The sequence below is a fragment of the Phyllostomus hastatus genome, unplaced genomic scaffold, assembly GCF_019186645.2.
Source record: "Phyllostomus hastatus isolate PE091 unplaced genomic scaffold, TTU_PhHast_1.1 phas_scaffold_78, whole genome shotgun sequence".
Classification (NCBI taxonomy): Eukaryota; Metazoa; Chordata; class Mammalia; order Chiroptera; family Phyllostomidae; genus Phyllostomus; species Phyllostomus hastatus.
The window spans coordinates 108537576-108559611 of record NW_025334041.1 but is presented as its reverse complement, the minus strand read 5'-3'; the positions used below and the strand labels follow the sequence as shown (position 1 = coordinate 108559611).

Genomic DNA, 22036 nt, shown 5'->3' with positions numbered 1-22036 from the left:
TCCTTATTCCAGTCACCTATGGTCATGGAACAGGGTCCCAAATAATAAATATGCCCCTACACCCAGCTCTGTGCAGGTTGTGGGAATGTGGGTGAGTTCTCAGAGAATGCAGGTCATGGGCTTATATTGTTAGAATCTTGCCGAGAGCTTCCTGGTACAGATCCCCAAATGTGGAAAAAGTGGTACTGAACAGCAAAGACCACGCTGTTTATTTCTTGCCTGCCTTCTTGGCAACAGCTGGTAGTTGACTATCAGCGAATACCTAACCTTGAACAGCACATTCTTTGATCAATATAATGGTTTGTTTAGGTCTCACAAAGAGTAGAGGCCCCCAGCCCTCAGAGTCCAGATGATGACGGGAGAAAACAGCGTGGTCATGAAACCATAAAGATTTTTAATCCCAAAGAATGCAGTCCTCCAAGTGAATTCTCGAGTAGATGAACTAATGTACTTGATTTGTGGATTTGTGACATTATAACAAGATGAGACTTGGGAAAAAATGCTAGATTCTTACCTCAAGCTACAATTTTCCCTTCAGTGAACCTATCCATTTCTATGGTTTTAACCATCATCTCTATAGAAGACTCATAAATCTCTACAGGAGCCCTCCCCTCTACGCTCAGCTCCATATGTATTTCCAACTACACTGGGTATTGCTTTAAATATTCCAAATTCATTATGACCAAAACATAACTGTATTTCCCCACAGATTTGCTCTCACCAAATTACCAAACAAGCACTCGATGGACGCCTCCCCACATCCTCTCCATCTGTCCCCTTTCTCCAAACCCAGAACTACCCCCGTGGCATAAGCACTCTTATGTCTTATCTGGACAATTGCAATGGACTCCTCAGTGACTTTCTTACTTTTTCTCTCTGCCCTTCAGTCTATTTTCCATGCAAGAATCAGATTATCTTATTAAAAACTCAAGTCCAGTGTTGCTGTCTGCATCAAAAGCTCCTGATCTCCTACAGAGTAAAAAACCCCAAGCTTCTTAGCAATCAAGACTCTTAAGATTTTCTAGCTTTTACTTGTCCAGCTGCATCCCCCATTATGTGCTGGGATTATTAGGCTTCACCTCCTGGTTACACCCTATTAATGTCAATTTCTCACCCTTCCTGAAATAAGTATTTTCCAACCTAGGTGCCAGAATGTATATTCAGGGCAATGAGTGGAAATGTAATGTGCCATAATGGAGCTATAAGCAAGTGCTAAGGGAGCCCAGAGGAGGAACATCTATCAGCCTACGAGCTTGGGGAAGAGGTACTTCTAAGCCCCCAGTAGAAATGGCCAGGTGTAATGTAAGGGGAAAGGATCATCAGATACAAAGGCTAGGAGATGGAAGGAGCGGCTCTTAGAGCGTTTAGCATTTCACTGTGGTGTAGCAGACCGTGCATGGTGGGGGAGGGAGTCGGGGGACTGGCAGTTCCGGCCTAGCTGAACTGTAGGTGAGGCAAAGCAGCATTTTAGGGAAGTAGCCTCAATACATTTGCAAGATAAAGAGATGCCTCTGGAGTGTAAACAGAACCTAACAATATGCAAAACTTTGTCAGTAATTCAAGAGGGAAATACTCTGGGCAAGAACTAGGGCAATGAAGGCCGAGATCCTGGGATGAATGGAGGGGAGGGCAGGGACTCCCCAAGAGCATCAATGAGTTGGAGTAAATAAAAAATGGGGGAGGGGGTGCTCGTGCACAAGGAGAGGTGCCAAAGAGGAACCTGGTTCCCTATAGATAAGCGAAGAATATAATATTGTTTTAAAAAAATTTCAACCAAGTAAATTTGAAGATCCAATCAATTTATTAAGCAATTCATGAGTTGGGCAGCATCCCATCTAGCAATTAAATGGGCACTCCAAGGGGCTGTACGAAATGGAAGGATTTTATAGGAAGAAGGGTGGGCCAAGGGTACTGTTAGCAGAAGAAATGATTATTTTTAGTCTCGTTTGTCCACTTTGTGGGGTGGGCAGGGAACAGCAAGGGTATTGTCAGGGAGATTGCCTCTTCTCCCTAAAGGAGGATGGTGGGGTGGGGGGAGAGGGATGGAGAGGGCTCACGTGTCAGATTACCTCATCCATGCTGACCAGAGAATTCCAGACTAGATGATTAAGGTTACATTTCTGGTGACAGTTGAAACTGCACTTCAGTGAGGCATTAAGTCCAGGTTTGGTATTATGAGCATAAGTGACACCATTTTGGGTCTGCAATGTTCTCTTTAACAATAAAATGCCTACTGCACCAGATAAAACCTGTAAAGCCTCTAGTTTTGTGCCTGGTGCATGACAGATTTTCAAGGGGGTTTAAAGGTTACAAACCATTTTCAATACATGGCATGATATAATCCTCAGAAGTGTGGGCTACAAAGGCAGACAGCTTTCAGATGTGAAAATCAAGCCCCCTCACCCCTCCCACCCCCAGGTTCCAGCTCCTCAAGTCAATGGGGCTTGGCGTTGAGATTCCAGACCAGGCCTTTGACCAGAGTCATGGCTCCTTCGCAGTGTCTCCAGGCAGTTGTAAGAACTTCCAGCCTGAAATCCTGGTTGTTGAAATTCTTTTAAGCAGGACATCTTGAATTTTCCTCCCCAAAAAGATTCAAAGAAATGAAAGAAAGGTAATCACAATTATGATTGTACACTGTGCCAATCCTGAAACCGTGATTGGCTGATTTGGGAATTCTTGCTGTAGGTACCCTGGTGGGGTGGGGGAGGGAGCGCCTTAGAGTTTAATAAAAAAAAACCATTAACATCAGCTAATAGCAATGACAATGGAGGTCCCTGGTGATTGTGGACACTTAAATTGTAAATGGAAAACAGGAGGGCACCTTGGGCGTGCATTGTTTCATGCTAATGAAGTGGCTGCACGCAAACAAAGGCGGGGGAGATTAGAGGAGGGTGTGGCCTGGCCCCACGCTGGGTAAGAAGTCAGTGTGGCCTCTGGCCGTCCTAGACTCAGAATTAAGAGGTCTTCCCCTGCCCTTCTTGGCTTTGTGACCTGGAGCAAGAGTCTGCACTCCCCAGAACCTCTGTGTTTTTAGTGAAATGTACATAATTAAATCTAGGGGTGGCTGTTACCTACTGTCCAACTTGGCAAGTAGATCTTAGATTGATCATCTTTTTTCTTAGTCAAACCAACAAAGAGCTAAAAGTAATTACTTGTAGTTTCCTACGAGTACTGCACTCTATTTAGATGTGTTTTCTGCTTTCATGCTTTATGCATGTTGCAAATCTTCCCCAAGAATCCATGTTCCCGGGATCTGTGGCAGTACCTGATGGCGTCCCTGCTCTCAGGAGCTCACAGTTGGATAGGAGATGGGACATGGGGGCAGACAGAAAGCTGGGTGGGACATAAAGACAAATAACTGTATAGCATGGCAAAATGGGACACGTGTCACACAGATCCGATCACAAGAGTGGTCCTGAGGTGGGAGCACAGTGCTGAGGGAGCCACTGGGGTTGGTCTGGGAGGCTTCACATGACGTGGTCTGTAAACTACAGAGGCCCCCCAGTCCTGGCTGATGACTACAAGTCAATGAAGACTCTATAAATGCAGATTCCCTGGCTCCTTCCCCAGAGACACAGATTTTGTAGATCTAGGGAGGGACCTGGGGCATCTAGTGGGAGAAAAAAAAAACAACAAAAAAAACCCCAGCAAGAAAACAAACCGCCCTTTCCGGTGCTTCTGTTGATTGGCCAGATTTGGGGCCCATTGGTGCAGTATGAGGACAGGCCCAAATAATCGTGGCATTAGAATAAATGGCGTGAAGGGGTGTGAGTGCTCTGGGGAGGAGGTTTGTGTATAAGCTGAGAGGCTCACCCAGTGGAGAAGGAGAGTGTACCAGGTCCTCAGGATGTGATTGTAGAGGCCAAGGCCAAGGAAAGTCCATGCCCTAATCAAGGAGCTGAGGGTGGCTCTGAGTTGGGGGAGTACACAGAGAGAGAGGTGAGACAGGAAGCTGAGAAGGGGAGGCTGGGGACAGCTTGTAAAGGACCAGCCTTGAATACTGTGCTAAGGAGTACGGACTTGACTGTGGAGGCACTGGAGAACCAGCACATAATACCTTGATAGAGGAATATAAAGTCTTGCAGTCATTGTAGGGATTTGGTTATTCCTTCCTCTTGTCCTTGTATAAATTAATGAATAATTAAGATCGAAAGTGAATCTAAGTCATTCAGCAAATTTAGAGCAGAATATGAAGAAGCCTGTCTTTTTGTAAAAAATTTTTTTACTCATTGATTTTAGAGGGAGAGGAAGACAATGAGAGAAACATTGATTTGTTGTTCCATGGATTTATGCATTCATGTGTTTATTCTTGTGTGTGCCCTGCTCTGGAATCAAACCCACAACCTTGGACCCTCAACTTAGTGTATTGGTACAGTACTTGAACCAACTGAGCTACTTGGCCAGGGCTGAAGAAGTCTGTCTTAAAACCATCTCTCACTGGACTATTGAAAAAGCTTTTTGTAACTGGACACCTTGCTTCAGCCCTGCCTTTCTCAGATTTGTCCTCCTTGCTGCTTCTGAGATGTATTTCTAAAATGCTTGTCACATCCTCGCTTAAAACCCTTCAGTTGCTCCCTCTGGTCTCCACACATAAAACTTTCATGTTAGCCTGGAGATTCAGGTGATTCTGGTGACATGAGCACTTGTGATCTGGCATCTTCTTATTGCAGCTGGTTTTTTATTGTGGGCGTTGTTTATGTAAGCTACCTTAAATTAATTTAACCATGAAAAAAGAGGGGCTGGGGATTTGTTGTTATTCAGGAAAGGAGGGTGTCATGAACCTGGGGTGAAATGAGGCTGAATCTCAGAAAGGGACAGGAATCTGAGGTGCACTGGAAGGCTGGGGAATTTTTTTGCCTTTCCCTTCCGCCTCATGTCTTCCCCCACATTTTCTCTCTGCCCAGCAGCCAACCCGGTTGGCTCTGGGATTGGCGCAAGCAAAAGGGCAGGCTGGACACCCAAGAGATGGTGACAGTCTCCATACTGACAAATGTGGCTTCAGAAAGTTCTGCTCTATAATTTTGTGTCTATGTCTTTGTTTTGTTTTTTTTTAATTTTCCCTTAATTAAAAAGAATTTTTTATGAAAATCTAATATATTCTCATTGTAAAAATTTTTTGGACAACATCTAAGTACACCGAAGAAAATTAATTTTTCACACACCTCCCACTTCCTGCCCTCAGAGGTAACTGCTTGCTGTTTGGGTGCCAAGATCCTAGCCAATATTCTCACCAGTATATGCCTACATATTTATACTACAAATATCTAATTTTTGTTTTTTCCTAAATGCAATTGTACCACATGCATTTTAATCCAGCATATTTTTTCACTTAACATATGTTGTAGCTTTCTGTTTTTTTGGTCATTCTTCTTCTAAATTTCTCAGACATTTAGCCCTGGCTGGTGTGACTCAGTGGACTGAGCACCAGCCTGCATAAAACATAAAAGTTGCTGGTTCAATTCCCAGCCAGGGCACATGTCTGGGTTGCAGGCCAGGTCCCCACTTGGGGGTGTGAGAGAGGCAACTGGTCATGTATCTCTTGCACATAGACATTTCTCTACTCTCTCCCTCCCTTCCTATCTCTCTAAAAATAAATAAATAAAATCTCTAAAAAAAGAAAAATAAATAAATTTCTCAGACATTTACATTATTTTGCAAATGTTCAGCCTTGTATCTATGAACAAATACATTTTTTAAGATTTTATTTATTTTTAGAGAGAGGGGAAGGAAAGGAGAGAGGGAGAGAAACATTCCCAGGCATGTGCCCTGACTGGGAATTGAACTAGCAACCCTTTGGTTCGCAGACTGTCACTCAATCCACTGAGACACACCAGCCAGGGCAAGCAAATAATTTTTAAACCTGTGCTTCTGTACTTGATCGGAGAGAGTGGATCAGTGCCCCTCTCCCTGGAGGAGAAAACTCATGTATCCGAGCACCCAGAGAGAGGTGGTGGAGGGAATGCAGGACCGCACCAGTGGGACTATTATAAATTTTGGTCATTCCTTACCTAGCATTTCTTCTTAAGTTGTTTAATGTTTCCTTTTAAAAAAATTATTATTATTGTTATAATTTTCCATCTGTTACTCTTCATTTAATTTTTCGAAGGCCTGGACAGCTTCAGCCTTCACATTTTTCAAGTGTGGATGATTCCAGGTTCCCAGAAGTTCCAAATTCTCATCATCTGGAATTCTCACAGGCCTGAGTAACAACCTCTCTCAACTTCTTCAGCCTAAATAATCCCCGCTCTTAGGAGTCCTACCCCCCAACCCCCCTCCCCGTTTTCATCTGCTTCCCTCTGACTAGAATTCTCTAGGGCTTGGGGTGCCCTCATCCTCTTGGGACTCCTGGAACCTCAGACATCTGGGATATCTGAAGTAGAGGCCAACACGCAGGAGGGGGTCCTCAGGCAATGATACCACCTCTCTGAACATTTGGGTAATTTTTGCCTTTCCCAAGTGCCTTAGACAATTCAGGCTGCTCTAACAGAATACCGTAGACCGGGTGGCTTACAAACAACAGAAATGTATTTCTCACAGTCTCAGAGGCTGGAAGACTGAGACCAGGGTCCAGCATGGTCAGGTTCTGATGAGAGCCTACTTCTGGGCTGCAGACAGCCGCCTTCTTGTTGTACCCCTACACAGCCAGATCTCTGGAGTCTCTCTCTGTATTTATTTTTATTTTTTTAAACTGAAATTCTTCTGATTTTTTCTTTCTTTTTTTAAAGATTTTATTTATTTCATTTTAGAGAGAGAGAGAGAGAGAGAGAGAGAGAGAGAGAAACATCAATGTGCGGTTGCTGGGGGTCATGGCCTGCAACCCAGGCATGTGCCCTGGCTGGGAATCGAACCTGCGCCACTTTGGTTCACAGCCCACGCTCAATCCACTGAGCTACGCCAGCCAGGGCTGGAGTCTCTCTCTTTAAAAAAATTGTTTTTATTTATTTACTAGAGGAAGGGGGAAGGGAGGGAGAAAAACAGGGAGAGAAATAGTGATTCATTGCTAGGGTCCAAATCCACAACTCAGGCACGTGCCCGGACCTGGAATTGAGCCGGCACCCCTTTGCTTTGTGGGGTGACACCCAGCCAACTGAGCCACACCAGTCAGGGCTTGAATCTCTTATAAAGGCAATAATTTCACTCATGAAGACTTCACCCTCATGATGTAATCGCCTCCCAAGGAACACCCCCTGCCCCAAATCCTAACACCATCACAATAATATTAGAGTTTCACATTAGGATTTCAACATACCAGTTAGAGGGGGACACAAACATTCAGTTCATAATACCAAGATAAAAGAACGGAACTTTAGCCATGGGCTCTAATTTATCCCTTGTCTTCTCAAACACTGTTCTCTGTTGAAATTGTCTTGTAGGGAGACTGTCTACTTTACAGGGTGGCAGTATTTTAGCCTGTTTTAGTATTTTGGTCTATTGTCAGCTCTGCAGGTCTAGAAACATAATATATTTATGCCATCCTAACTCACAGGAGAGAGCTGCATAAATTAAAATGCCGATTTATTACACTTTAGGCACTACTATACTTCACTTTTTAAAAAGATTTTATTTATGCCCTGGCTGGTGTGACTCAGTGGATTGAGTGCTGGCCTATGAACCAAAGGGTTGCTGGTTCGATTCCCACTCAGGGCACATGCCTGGGTTGCAGGCCAGGTCCCAAGAAGGAGATGTCCAAGCAGTAACCACACGTGGATTTCTCTCCCTCTCTTTCTCTCTCCCTTCCCCTCTGTCTATAAATTAAAATATTTTTAAAATACTTTAAAAATATTTTATTTATTTATTTTTAGAGAGAAGGAAAGGGAAGGAGAAAGAGGGAGAGAAACATCAGTGTGTAGTTGCCTCTCATGTGCTCCTTACTGGGGATCTGGCCCACAACTCAGGCATGTGCCCTGACTGGGAATCAAGCTGGTAACCTTTTGGTTCGCAGGCCCGCACTCAATTCACTGAGCCACACCAGCCAGGGCAGATATTACTATACTTCTTAAATACAAATATTATCATGTTGGCTTCCTGTTGTCTAAAGGGCCTATAGTTTTAGGTCAAACTCTTTAGCTTGGTGTTCAATGACTTTACAATCTGACCTTGAACCAACTTCGCTATCATATGTCATGCATGTACTACCTATATGCTGTTCCCTTTGTCTGGAATGTCCTTTCTGACCCTCTACCAGAAAAAGTCCTTATTTTGATTGAAGGTCCAGATCAAATATTGCCTTTTCTGAAATCCTTCTCTGACCAACCCTGCCCCTGCAGCAGGCTATAACAATCACATCCAATTCAAGCTATTTTGGCCCTTATCTTATTAGATTACAACTCATGTCTGCCTCTTCCATTGGATAGTGAACCCCCTGAGAACCAGGACCCTGTTTCATCTATCAAGGTAACCCAGAGAACAGCACATTGACTAGGCACAAGAATCTCAAAAACGTTGAACTAAATTGAACTGATCCATTTGTATTTTCTGCAGTTACTTCTTTTTATTTCCCAAGTTCTTATAAAAATTAATTATGAAAATGTCAGCCTGTCTGAGCTGTCTTTAAAGGGAAGGAGGGAGAGGGCGTTTGTTCATGCTGAGGCCGTGAAAAGCCTGTCTCTGGGGGCCAGGGCAGGTGACTGCTTCGGAAATACAAGTGAGGGACCCCACAGGCAAGGGGGAAAATGTGGCAGGAAAAACTAGGCTGAATGACAACTGTTTCTTTCCACCAGGAAATTTCCTTTTGAGATGTTGTCTTTCCTCCAATCTGGGGATTCCTGGGGGCTGTAAAGGGAGGGCCGGGATCCCTCAAGTCTTCCCTATTTCGGGCCTCCTCTCTGTGCACAGTGGGTGGAGGCCATCTTCCTGACTGAGACCTGTCTCAGGTGAGGTGAGAGTCAAGGCAAGAGTGTTTATTGGTTGCCCAACATCTCACCACCCTCCTTCCAGCTAATCTAAAGGTAAGAGTGATAATGTGGGTGGGTGCAATAGAACAGATCTTGTGCCACAAGGAACTGGAGGTCGCTGGAGGAAAAAGAAGCAGCCAGAGGCGTGAGCTGTACCTGACTTTGTTCTGGTGTCTCCTAATCTCATTCCCACAGTGGCTCAGACTGTCCCTCTGCTTCCACATCTCCCCTCTTCTATTCTGACTCCCAAGTCCCTTACAAATCCCGTAGATCTGCCCAGGAGAGGGAGCTGGGAGCTGAAGGTGAAACAGAGCCATAGACGGAGGCTCCCAGCCTTTCCCATGATCTGCATGGTGTTTACCAAGTCCCCAGCCATGAAGTCATTTGTGGTGCTCTCTGCCGTACTGAAGAAAAGCAGATTTTTGCCTCAATTCCTTATCCTGTTTAAATATTTAGTTTAATCAGCACAGGCCCAAGTGCCTTTTCCATTTCCCCCGGTGCCTGGGAGCCATGCTGACACCAGCATCATAAATAATGCATCCAATCCAAGCAACATGCCCCTGGCTGGGAGTCACTCCATCCCTCACGTCTTGGGGCCTGCCCTCTGCGTTAGCTGCTCTGGGAGAAGCTGGACTGGAACAGAGAAGTCAGGCTTGAGCCTTGAAGGCTCTGCCACTCCTGGAAGGAATCATTGTGACAGGCAGGCAGCCCCCACTCCAGCCCAGATCTGAGGGGCCTTGGGGTATGTGTGAGGGTGGATGTGTAGGTGGGAAGGAGTGGGAAGAAGTAGGAACACCATGGCAACAGAATGTTCAAACTATGGCCTCAAAGTTGTTCTCATCTGGCAGAGAGACTTCAGGGCCACCTACAAAGGTCTGACCTAGACTCTGAGTGTGGAGCAGAGGGCAAGGATGCTAAGTAGGAGGAGGCAGCAAGTTTAGGGCAGAGAAATAAGGAGACTCCATGAAATGCTGGACCCTTCTCTCCTCCCTATGCCTCCAGAATTCTGACTCCTAATGTGGGTTCTACCCTCTATTCCAAGAACAGAGTTCAGATTTCACCCCATTACACCAGAAGAGTAGGGGGTGTGTGTGTGAGGGGGGGGGAAGTCCGGACCTCCAGGGGTGGACACTTTGTCTCCTCTTACAAAAAAAGAAACAATCATGGGATTTGGTTGGACAGGTCCTGGGTATCCTTTGCCAAAACCTCAAAAAGGTTAAATTGCCTTTGGGTCCCCTTTCCCTGGAGCCAGCTCTTCGGCACTCTGATGTGTGCAATTAAATGGGAAATAATATGTTGGTTACCACTAATGATAGGGTCCTGGCCTGGCTTTGTAAAAGAAGTTCCTAGGGGCAGCTCTGCAATACTCATGCTTTTTCCTTCCAAGACTTTAAAAGGAGATATAAACAATGATTCATTTATCCACAAGTTCAAAGTTTATCTATGAGCCCTTTAACATTTTCTGTCCTTTTTGAAATCAAAAGTGCAAATAAACTTTCCTCTCAATCTCTTTCAGAAAGGGCAGCTGATACAAATCCACAGATAAAGATAAAAGTTGCTGATGAAAGGAGCAAATTCTGGTCTCTAGCCTTTGTTTGGGGGGAGGGGGGTGTCAGGAGCCCACCTACCAGCCCTGGGAGCTGGGGTGTCTAACCTGCGGCCCTCGGGTTGCATGCAGCCCAGGATGACTGTGAATGAGGCCCAACACAAAATCATAAACTCATTTAAAACATTATGAGGTTTTCACCCCGACTGCTGTGGCTCAGTGGTTGAGTGCTGGCCTGTGAATCAAAGGGTAGCTGGTTCAATTCCCGGTCTAGGGCATATGCCTAGGCTGTGGGTCAGGCCCCCGGTAGGGGGTGTGTGAGAGGCAACCACACACTGATCTTTCTCTCCTTTTCCCTCCCTTCCCCCTATTAAAAAAAAGACATTATGAGATATTTTGTGATTACATGTCTCCATGTATTTAATATGGCCCAAGACAACTCTTCTTCCAGGGTGGTGCAGAGACTCCAGGGTGCAGAGACTCCAGGGTGCAGTTTGGACGCCCCTGCCTTGGAGTCATCTACACAATAGAATATCTCGGGCCAGAACCCTATCGATAGGTTTTGGCTGCCCAGGACCTGGACCGTTAGGAACCACCAAAACAAAGGTGGCAGGGGAGTTGGTCTCCAATGACTAGCACCTTGCCAAATCCAGTGGACAGTGTGTTGCTCTGGTATATCACAGTCGAACCCCTTTTAATTTTTCTTGGCTTCAGGGACCTGTATTCCTCTGCATTTCTCCATTCTCCCCCCTTGTGATTCTCCTCATCCTGGTCACTGCACGAGTACTTCTCAATCTTGGCTGCACAGTAGAATTTCCTGAGGATTTTCATTGAAAACAGAGACTCAGGGTCCATTCCACCCTAATTAAATCAGGATCTCTGGGGGGCGGGGGGGGGGGGGGGCTTGGTAGTGTGATAGTTCTGGTGCAGAGAGGGTACAGAACCAACCTCTGCTCTCAGTGCTGGCTTGTCCGAGGCCTTAGGCTTTGGCCTTCTTCTTTATCTACACTATCTCCCTGGTGATTGCACAAGTCCCCAGCTTCATGGACTGCTGACACAATGGTGACTCCAAAATTTGTATTTTCTTAGCCTGGGCCTATGTGCTGAGCTCCAGAGCCCAGATCCAGTTGTCCATTTAACACCTCCGAAGAGTTTATGTATGTATGTATGTATGTATGTATGTATTTATACTTTTTTCTTGAATTTATTTTTCTTGAATTTACTTTTTTCTTGACATTGGTGGATAAAATTATATAGGTTTCAGGTGTACAATTCTATAACACATCATCTGTATGTTGTATCATGTGTTCGCCACCCCAAGTCAGGACTCCTTCCATCACCATTTATCCCCCTTTACCCTCTTCCACCTTCCCCACCCCCCTTTCCCTCTGGTGATCGCTGTTGTCTGTAATCTACTGCTGCTCGTGGGAATGTGTGTTGTCCTTCAGGATACCGCCTCTGGCCCTTAGCTGAGGTGCATAGTATCTGAATGCCTTCTTCTGTTTGTGCTAAGTGAACCACGTCAGCTAGAAGGAGAGACACACTGAGATAAGCTGAGCTTTGTCTCAAGGGTTTGAGCAAGACTGAGATGCAGTGGTGCTGCTGGGCCCCTTCTTTCCCAGTGTATCTCTCTTTTATCCCCTTATTCCATTTCTATGTCCCTTAGCTTCTGCTCAGGTTTCTGGCTGAATCTGTGTTTCCTTAAAATTGAGTGGAGGATACCATCTGTATTCGTTTTCTAGGGCTGCCGTAACAAATTACCACAAATTGGATGACTTCAAAAACTGACATTTAATCTCTCACACTTTGGAAGGCCAGGAATCAGAAATCAAGGTGTCAAAAATCAGGGTCGCCCTGATCGGTGTGATTCAGTGGGTTGGGTGTCCTCCTGCAAACAGAAGGGTCACTGGTTTGAATCCCGGTCAGGGCACATGCCTGGGTTGCAGGCTGGGCCCCTGACTGGGGGCCTGCAAGAGGCAACGGATTGATATTTCTCTCACACATCGATTTTTCTCTTCCTCTCTTTCTCCCTCCTTTCCTCTCTCTCTAAAAATAAATAAATAAAATATATTTTTTAAAAATCAGGGTTGTCCCTTCTGGGGAGGGGGCATGGTTCTGAGGAAGAAACCCTATGCCTCTCCCTTGTATCCGGTGGTTGCTGTGATCTTTGGCTGTCCTTGGCTTATAGCTTTATAACTGCAATCTCTGCCTCCTCCTTCATATGGCCTTCTCCTCATGCTGAATCCTTTCTTCTGTCTTTTATAAGGACACTTGTCATTGGATTTAGGGCTCACCCTAATCCAGGATGACCTTAATAATCCAGATCCTTGATTTTGTCCACCAATATCCTTTTTCTAAATAAGGTCACATTCACAGGTTCCAGGTGGGCATATCTTTTGGGGGACCACCATTCAACCCACTGCACAATTTTAGAGGCCAAAGGGAGAGGTAGGAAATAGATTTGCTTTTTTGGGCTGTGTCTCTTCCCTTCTCCTCCTATTCTTTTGTCTTCCCTCCTCCACCCCACACTGGCTGCTTTTCTAGAGCTGGGAGCAGAACTCCGTATCTGAGAAATCTGCCGGCCCTTGTGGGATGGTCAGCCTGGAGCATTCCCCCTTGTCTTCATCATCTGCCTTGGTCGGTGACTATGTGACTCTTTACCCATGTCCTGCATGTTTGCACGTTTAGACCTGGACTCTGATCTTCTGAACCTGGACCTGCTAAACCTGTTTTTACCCAAGCTGAAGGACTCAGGGAACCTGCTTTTTCCCCTGGGGCCAGGGTTTGGCTTACCCCTCAGACAAGACAAGCTGGGTTTTGTACTGATGGTAACACAGAAGAGGATAGTTCCAGCCCAGGTCTGTCTCCTAAGCTTCAGGTCTGTTCATCCATCTCTTTCCTGAAGAGGAGACATCTACCTGGATGTTTTCAAAGGCATCTCGAACATAATACATTTAACACTGAACCTGTCAACGGTTTCCTCTCCCCCAACTTGCCTCCCCTCTTGTGTTCTCTACTCACCGAATTGCACCTCTTTCCACCCAGTTGCTTATAACTTGCTATTACCCTTTCTCTCTACGTCTCTCAAAAGCCACCAGATTTTGTAGCTCCTACCTCTTATATTTCCCTCAAACCCATTTATTTCTCTCACATGCCACTGATTCTATTCTAGGTCAAGCCATCATCTCTCTCACCAATGTCCCAACTCATTTTGCCTGCACTCTCTGCTCTCTCTATTACCTGTGATGTCGGCTCTTGGTTCTTGGGTTTGGCCAAGAAAGAATTCAGAGCCAAGAACTATAGCACAAGAGGAAGTTTATTTAGCATGCAAAGCGAAAGTATACTCAAAGAGAAGATTCGAGCAAGCTGCTCAGAGAGCTGGCTGCCTTGGTTGGCTTTGCAGAAAGACAGTCACAGAGGCAGAAGTAAGCCCGCTGGGCTGTGTGAACTCAGGAAACAATTTATAGAGGCGAAGGAGGGGCCTTTGAAAACGGGTTCAGGGGGTGAGGCCAGGATGACCTGCTGCTGCTGTCGGCTTCCCTTGCTGTTGCAAGTCTCATGAGGACCCTTAGAGCTCAGGAGAAAGAAGGCAAAGATACATGCCTAAAGAAAGAAGGGGCAAGGTGTGCTCTAGAGCAGTGGTCCCCAACCTTTTTTTTGGGGGGGGGGAAGGAGGTGGAGCTTAGGTGAGCTTTGCTAGCTTGCCTGCCGTTGATGGATTGGGGGTGCGGAGACAGGAGGGTGAGCTTCACTCGCTGGCCCACTGTGGAAGGGGTGGGGTGGGGTGATAGGAGGTGGCGCTCAGGATAGCCTTGCTTATGGCCCTGTTCCTAACAGGCCAGCGACCTGTAGCAGTCTGTGGCTCAAGGGTTGGGGATCCCTGTGAGAGAGAGAGAGAGAGAGAGAGAGAGAGAGAGAGAGGGAAAGAAATAGAGATGAATTCGGGAGTATGCAAGTGCACGTGAACACTGGGTTCCTTTGTCTTAAAAGCTTTATCTGTTTTCTAAAGTCAAGAATTTTAGGGAAGGTCTCAGGGGAGGGTCTGAACAGAATAGTCATCAGCTTTCCTGGTGTGTCTTTTAGTATGCTAATTCATCAAAATGAGCATATAGGGTCAGGGTCGAGGTCCCTACTGATTGGCCTGGACTAGGGGTCATTGCTCATTGCAGCTGTTCCTGATGTCAGCCATGGTAACACTTCATCTGGTTTTGCTGCTTTTCTGGGTCTGGAGCTGAAACACAACTGAGGCCTAGATGTTATCTCTAGTTTGACCAAAACTCTGTCTCTGTGTGAACATACTTGAGGCTTCGTTCCTCAGATTATTTGATGTTGATCAGAACCTCATTGTCCTGAGGGCTTAAGACTTGAGGGAGGGAGTGGTCATGCAGGAGACTGGTGAGTCAGGGTGCTGGATGAAACCAGTTTGAATCAGCTCTCTGTCTCAGTTTCCCCATTCCTTTTGCCAAGGAATTTTCTGAGCTTCCTGCTATTCTGCCTCATCTCCACTTGTTTTTTTCTTTCCTGCAGCCCGGGTCATTTCTATAAACTCTCCCTGATATATCCCTTCAGTGCTTCCTATTGTCCCTTAGGATTCTTTTCCTTGCCCCACACCCTACACTTCCCAGACATCTCTCATTCAAATCCACAGCTCTCTACATGCTGAAAAAGGGAATCACAACTGAGGCCTGGATGTTATCTCTAGTTTGACAAAAACTCTGTCTCTGTGGTCAACAGACCCAAGGCTCTGTTCCTAAGATGGTTTGATGCTGATCAGAACATCATTGTCTTGAGGGTTTAATGCTTAAGGGAGGGAGTGGTTGTGCAGGAGAGGAGGAGGCAGGTGAGTCGGGGTTAACCTTCTTGGGGCTCATCTATTCCCCATTGTGACTTTCAGTCCCCTTTTCACTACCTGGCACCAATGTTGTCACTAGGGAATCTCCTGTGGGTGCAACCAAATAGCTGAGCTAGCTACCGCCTTCGAGGGCATGTTGGAACCCTAAAACACACACTTCTAAAAAGCAGGACAGTCTGGGTTTGGTCCTGGGTTTCCTGTTTTTAGCACAAGGATCGATGGGAGGAGAAGCATCTCCAGACTCTAATTCCTTTCCCTTACAGGTTCCCTTGCTTCGATTCTTTTTTTATTTTTTATTTTTTTTATTATTATTTTTTTTAATATTTTATTTATTTACTTTTAGAGAAGGAAGGGAGGGAGGGGGAGAGAGAGAGAGAGAGAGAGAGAGAGAGAAACATCAATGTGCGGTTGCTGGGTGTTATGGCCTGCAACCCAGGAATGTACCCTGGCTGGGAATCGAACCTCAATTCTTTTTTTTAAAAAATTTAATCTTTATTGTATTTCTTTCTTCTCCCCCTCCCCCCCCCCCAACCCTTGCTTTAATTCTTGTTGTCACATACCTACATTTTTCCTGGGACAAAATCATCTTCCTTTAATGACCAGGGCCTCCTTAGAACAGCTCTGTTTTTTTTTCCAAAAGAATTTTAATAAATAACAAAATAAGTTGGTGGAGTGAGAGAGAGAGAGAGAGAGAGATCACAGAACACCCAAACAACATAGAGTTCCTTACCTAAAGCCTGGCACCAGTTTCAGATTTCTGTAATTACATTCTAGACCACCAGGCTTCTTTCATGAGGTCAATGTGAGGAAGCTTCCAGACTTGGTGGCCAGCCCCATCTTATTTATTTATTTATTTTTTGCATGTGTGAAACTTCACCGTGAAGTTGAAACAAAAACCAATTCTATGTCTCATGTATAGCTCTCTTACAGCATGCACTTCTCTTCAGCTCCATGGTGGGATGCTGAAAATGCCCTGGGCTTTTAGGCAATCCCTTATCTGTTTTTTTTTTTAAGACTTTATTTATTTAACTCTGGCTGGTATAGCTCAGTGGACTATGCGTGGGCCAGTGAATCAAAAGGGTTGCTGGTTCAATTCCAAGTCAGGGCACATGCCTGGGTTGCCAGTCAGGTCCCTAGTAGGGGACACAGGAGAGGCAACCACACATTGATGTTTCTCTCCCCCTCTTTCTCCTTCCCTTCACCTCTCTTTGAAAATAAATAAACAAATAAAGTAAACAAATAAATATTTTTTTTAAAATTTAGAGAAGGGAGGGAGAAAGAGAGGGAGACAAACATCAATGTGTGGTGGCCTCTCATGAGCCCCGCACTGGGGACTCAGCCCGAAACCCAGGCATGTGCCCTGACTGGGAATTGAACCGGTGACCCTATGGTTCACAGGCTAGCACTCAATCCACTGAGCCATACCAACCAGGGCCCTTTATCTAGTTATTCAATAAAAACAGCCTCCTTAGGAAATTTTACCCATGGGAGAGATGGATTTGCCCTCAAATTCCTGGCATGGTCCGAGAGACACTCCTTTGTAATGAGGATGGCTGGAATAGAGAGAAGAAACCTAATAATTATGAAGCTCTTAGCATGTGCCAAACACTTTAAATATTTAATTTTTAGCACAAGCCTTTGCTGTAGGTGTCAATCGCTAATTATATTTTGTAGAACTTGAGACTCAGAGGAGTTAAGTAATTTGTTCAAGATTTTAAAGCTAAAGAGCTAAACTAAGAGTAAAGTTTGGGCTGGTTGATGACAAGAAAGTAGAAGTGCCTTTGCTTTCTTTGAATGTGCAGGCTTTTCCACCCTTCTTTGTCTGGTTGGAGGGAGTCTTTTAGTCTAAACACATCTGCCAAACTCCCTGATGTGCATACCTCTTTGGTATTAGGAGGTACTGAAGTTTCATAGACAAAGTCCTTGTCTGCTGCCAGTTTACTGGATGACTCCAGGTAACTTATTCAACTTACTTATGTGGCAGCTCAGACATGGAGTGATGAGTGACGTCAGATTAAGTCACAATACATTTTTGATGGGATCTCCAATAAAATGATGATAAACAACAGCTATGCAGTGTGTATACCAGAACACTTGCTTGTTGTCTTTGGGTCAAAAGAGTTGATTGCAGGCTCCCAATTTGACACATGGTATAAAACCCTTGGGAATCTGAAACTTTCTCAAGTTGCGGGGGAGGGGGAAGAAAAGCAACAGACACCTGCTATTTGCATAGTGCTCTACAGAGCATTTCCGAATCTGCACAACTGATCCTCCCCCCGCCCCCCCTCCCCCCCAGCCTGCGCAGTGGGGTTAGTGTACCCATTTTAACAGATGAAAAATCTTGGGTCACACAGTCAATCAAGGTAAGTCAGGCAAAGGTGCTTTGCTTATTTTATTTTTGACTTTGCTTCAGATATCTAGAAACTTTTTTCACCTCAAACATTTGTCATAATGGACCAACACAAATGCCATCAACAGGCAAACGAAACACAGTTTTATTTTCTGGGGACACCTCCCATCCCTGCACAGACCTCCAAACCCAGAGTCAACAACACACAGCTCCGCATCCCCAGGAACAACAAAAAAACCATAGCAGTAAGGGATCATCTTCATGTTTGTTTGTCTACTTATTTATTACTTAAAATTTTTTTTAAATTACTGATTTTTGGAGAAAAATTTGTTCCACTTTATGCATTCGGTGGCTGATTCCTGTATGAGCCCTGACCGGGGATTGAATCCGCAGCAACCTGGGTGCATCAGGTGGATGCTCCAACAAACTGAGCTACCTCGCCAGGGCAGTCTTCTTGTTTATTACACAACAATGTCTGGGAGAAGTCTGGAATGGATTGGCTTCTTTAAAGAAAGTTGTTTGTGTTCGTGTGAGGGATAGTCAGCTAAGATTAAACTCTCCTTGTTTTTTTATTTCTGTGAGCGTATGAAAGCTGAGCAAACAGCGATTGTCTAGAGAATCAGCATGGGAAAAATAATAACTATGTAAAAGCTTTAGGCACACAACCAAGTTAACAGTCCAACAATAAACAGCACGCGGATTGACAGCATACCCTCCTTTGGAGGTGGTGATGGTGAACCATAGAGCCCAGTTATCCTTTTGAACAACGAACACCCTCCCCCCCACCCTCTCCTCTCGGCAGGGCAGAGCTGTATATAGGGACTGTTTAGAGGCAAGTCCTCCTGGTGTGGGGGAGTGGGTTCTGCTCAACCCAGTTTTGGGGCAAACGCTGATAGACGGGCCAATGCAGTTAGGGCGGACTTGGAAAGGAGCCAGTTTTTCTAGCCTGGTCCCCAGCTGGGTCTCTGCCTGGGAAGCTGGAAGCACGTGGTGGGGCTTCCTGGCCCCTGAGCCTAGAGGCTCCAACAAGCCCTATTAACATCGCCACAAGGAAGGCACCCTGCATTGTGCACTTATTTGTATCCACGTGTTTGCCTTAAGACTGGAACCTACGTGCTCGAGGTCACTTTTGCTGGGGTTCCCAGAGGGACAGACCTGTCTCCGGGTGGGCAGGTGACAGGGTACCTGGGTAGAGCGGTAGGGGCTCCGGAGAGGCTGACCCCTTGCTCCCACCCCAATTTTCTAATGGGCCCTGGTCCACATTTGCGAGTGCTGGCCTCCCCCTGGGTCAGGACCCTTACCCTAGGAGCCTCCACTTCCAGCAAGGTCCCTCAGACCGTCCCCTTCCCCGATTCCCTGCTGGCCAGGCACCGCTCCGACCTCCCCTGGTCCGGCCCACTGGGCCGCGCTGCCCTGGGGCTGGGAGCCCGCACCTGCCCCCACCCCGCGGCGTCCCCTCCCCTTCACTTCCCCCTCCCCTCGTTCCCTCCTTCCCCTCCCCCCTGCGGCGAGGCGGCAGCAGCGGCTGAGGCGGCGGCGGCGGCGGCGGCTGAGGCGGCGGCGGCGGGCGGGGCTCGGCTCGGCTCGGGCTCCGCGGGCGGGCGGGCGGACATGGCGGCCAACATGTACCGGGTCGGAGGTAGGAAGGCTCGGCCCGACCCGGCCCGTTTGGGAGCGGGCTCCGGGAGGGCGAGGTCGGGGCGAGTTCACCCTAACCGCTGGCAGCACGGGCGCCCGGACTGAGGGCGCGGGGGGCGGGGGGACGCCGGGGCCCGTAGAGGGGCCGGGGCTCCCTACCCCGCCACCTTCCCCTCCCCCTCCCCCGCCGGGGCCCGCCAGGGGCCCAGGCCCACCCCCCCCCCACCCGCCCAGTGTTTCAGGGTCAGGCCTGTACTTGGGGGCGTGAATTATCAGACGCCCCTCCGTGAAACTCCCATGGGGGTAGGGACCGTCGAGCCCCCTAATAGGGTTGTCTTTCCTCGCGTGGCTTCTAGGCAGTGGGGGTTGCACAGGGTGGGGGACATCCTTCCCATCTTCTACTTATCTTCAGTGGGAGTGTGAGGCGGGGGTGTGGGTGAGGGGGGCCCATCTGGACAGGCCTGTTTGCGGGGACAGGGCCCAGCACCTCTCCTTCCTCACACCCTCTTTGGTTGCTGTCCTGCCCCCCAAGAATGGGGCTTAGTGGGGCCAGGGCACCGCAGCCAGAGCGGGGGAGTTGAGCTCCGCCTGGACGTTTGCTCTCCTGTCCGCCTCCTTCCCAGCCTTCTGCAGAAGAGAGAAATAAGGTCAAACAAACTTTCTCCCTACTCACGACGCCCTCCTCCCTCTTTCCTGGTAAAATAATAATTCAGATAAGTGGCGTGTTTGTCTGTGAGACATGCTTTTGCTTCTCTGCTCATTAGCTGAGCTCCTGATGGATGGTGCTGGGAATGGCCTGCCTGAATGAGGCCACTTTGCAGAAGAGAGACAGGAAAGAGCTACTAAGATAGACAACAATGCAGCCCAGCCTCTCAAATAAACAAACACACAGTGGGCAGTTTCCAGTGAACCTATTGCATGAGAGAAGAAGCCACAGTTGAAAATTTTACACTGTTTGTTAAAGGCCTGCAGCGATTTTTTAAATAACAGAACTCTAAATGGACCTTGATTACATACGGTAAAGATATGAATAAAGACTCTTGATACCACCTCGGAGACCTGTGTCTCTTAGAAAGTGGGCGCCTGCCCTTGCCCCTCATCTTCTAGATAGAGCTGTGGAAAAGTTTGTCAATGTGCTTCCCCTTACTCTATCCACTCACCTGATTTCCTCTTTAAGTTGATGATTGAAATGTGCTTTGAGTTGCCAAGCCTTTCAAGATGCTCTGAATTTGTCTTAGGCCAATAGTTTTATATGAGAAGTGTACTCCAGAGCAAATTGGATTGGAGGGAAAAGATGTAAAAGTGGTTATAGTGTGAAAGACACTTGTTTGTCAGCTCTGACTGCTCAGTGATGACGTGAGGTGTCTTTGTTATTAAAGAGATGACATGTGTGGGACAGGAGTCCAGAACTTGATAAAACATTAATTGAAATGAACATGCCAGGAAAATAAGGGTCTGAATAGTAGGCACATGGGAGAATATATTAAGGTTGCATTACTGAGTTTGTTTTTACCAGGGAATGAATTACATGCCTCATTTTGAGTGTGAATTGCCTAATGTAGAAAGTCATAGATCCACAAATGTGAACTTTCTGTTGAAAAGATTAAGCTCTTTACTTCCTTTAATTACAGATTATGTCTACTTTGAGAATTCCTCCAGCAACCCGTACTTAATCAGGAGGATAGAAGAGCTCAACAAGGTATATACTTGAGTATCCTTGATTCTAATATTAAAAAGCAATTGTTTTCCATTGAAGATAATTGGGTAAAGGGCATAGAGGTGATTTTACTTTCAGTCCCAGACTCTCTGAAAGTAGAGATTTCAGATTAGAGAATTATGCAGTATTCTGAATGTTCATTTCCTTTTATAATTACCTCATATTAAATATTATTGGATATTTAACATCTGCAGATTTCTTCAGATTGCTTAGAGCTTCTCAGAGTAGGTTGTTCCTGTAACTCAGTTCCTTTTTATATTTAGAGTCATAATTTGTATTTCTCCCTTTTTTAAATTTTATTTTATTAATTTTAAATATTTTACTTACTTATATTTTGAGAGAGTGGAAGGGAAGGAGAAAGAGAAAGAGAGAAATGTCAATGTGCAAGACACATAGATCCAATCTGCTGTCTCTTGCATGGCCCAAAATTGGGGACCTGGCCTGTAACCCAGGCATGTGCCCAGACTGGGAATCGAACCAGTGACCTTTTGGTTTGCAGGCCGGTGCTCATTCCACTGAGCCACATCAGCCAGGGCAACTTCTCCCTTTTTAGTGAATTAATTTTGTCCTCTTTCAGCTTTAAAAGGAGGAAGTTAGGAAATACAGTATTGAAGGGAATTTGTAAAATTCTGGACTAGGCTAACTAGCTTTGATGTAATACGTAATATAAACTGACTTTGTACCTTAGGCTTAAGTAAGTAAAACTTTTACATTAAGGTTTGTCTCTGATCACAGGTGTTCAGGACGTCAGAAGCATTAAGACTTTGTAGTAGATGAGCTTTTCCAGTGGAGGCACACAAAACATTCAAAAACTACGTGAACCATAGATTTCTAATGACGCTCTGGTTTCCTGCAAACCACTTTGAGGGTTATTTGTATAGCTTATGAAAATTCATAGTGTTAAAATGTTTGAGGCTGTCTACTTGATGCCTTTCCCACAAAATACCATGTAGAGATTGGTCCATTTCTGAGTCCTAGGAAGCCAGGTATAATCAAGGACATTCCAGGCCTACAAACCTTGAGATTTTGGTTTGCTTCT

The 22036-nt window shown here is 46.1% G+C and overlaps 1 protein-coding gene across 2 annotated transcripts in view; it reads left to right on the top strand.

Annotated features, from left to right (window-relative positions):
- The first annotated feature begins 19167 nt into the window (after window positions 1-19167).
- MTA3 (metastasis associated 1 family member 3) overlaps window positions 19168-22036 on the top strand; it is a 161751-nt gene continuing 158882 nt past the window's right edge. For both annotated transcript variants that reach the window (XM_045828495.1, XM_045828494.1), the window contains exons 1-2: window positions 19168-19281; window positions 20912-20979. In XM_045828495.1, coding sequence (XP_045684451.1) covers window positions 19254-19281; window positions 20912-20979 — 96 coding nt within the window. In that variant the 5' untranslated portion in view covers window positions 19168-19253. The remainder of the gene's footprint in view (window positions 19282-20911; window positions 20980-22036) is intronic.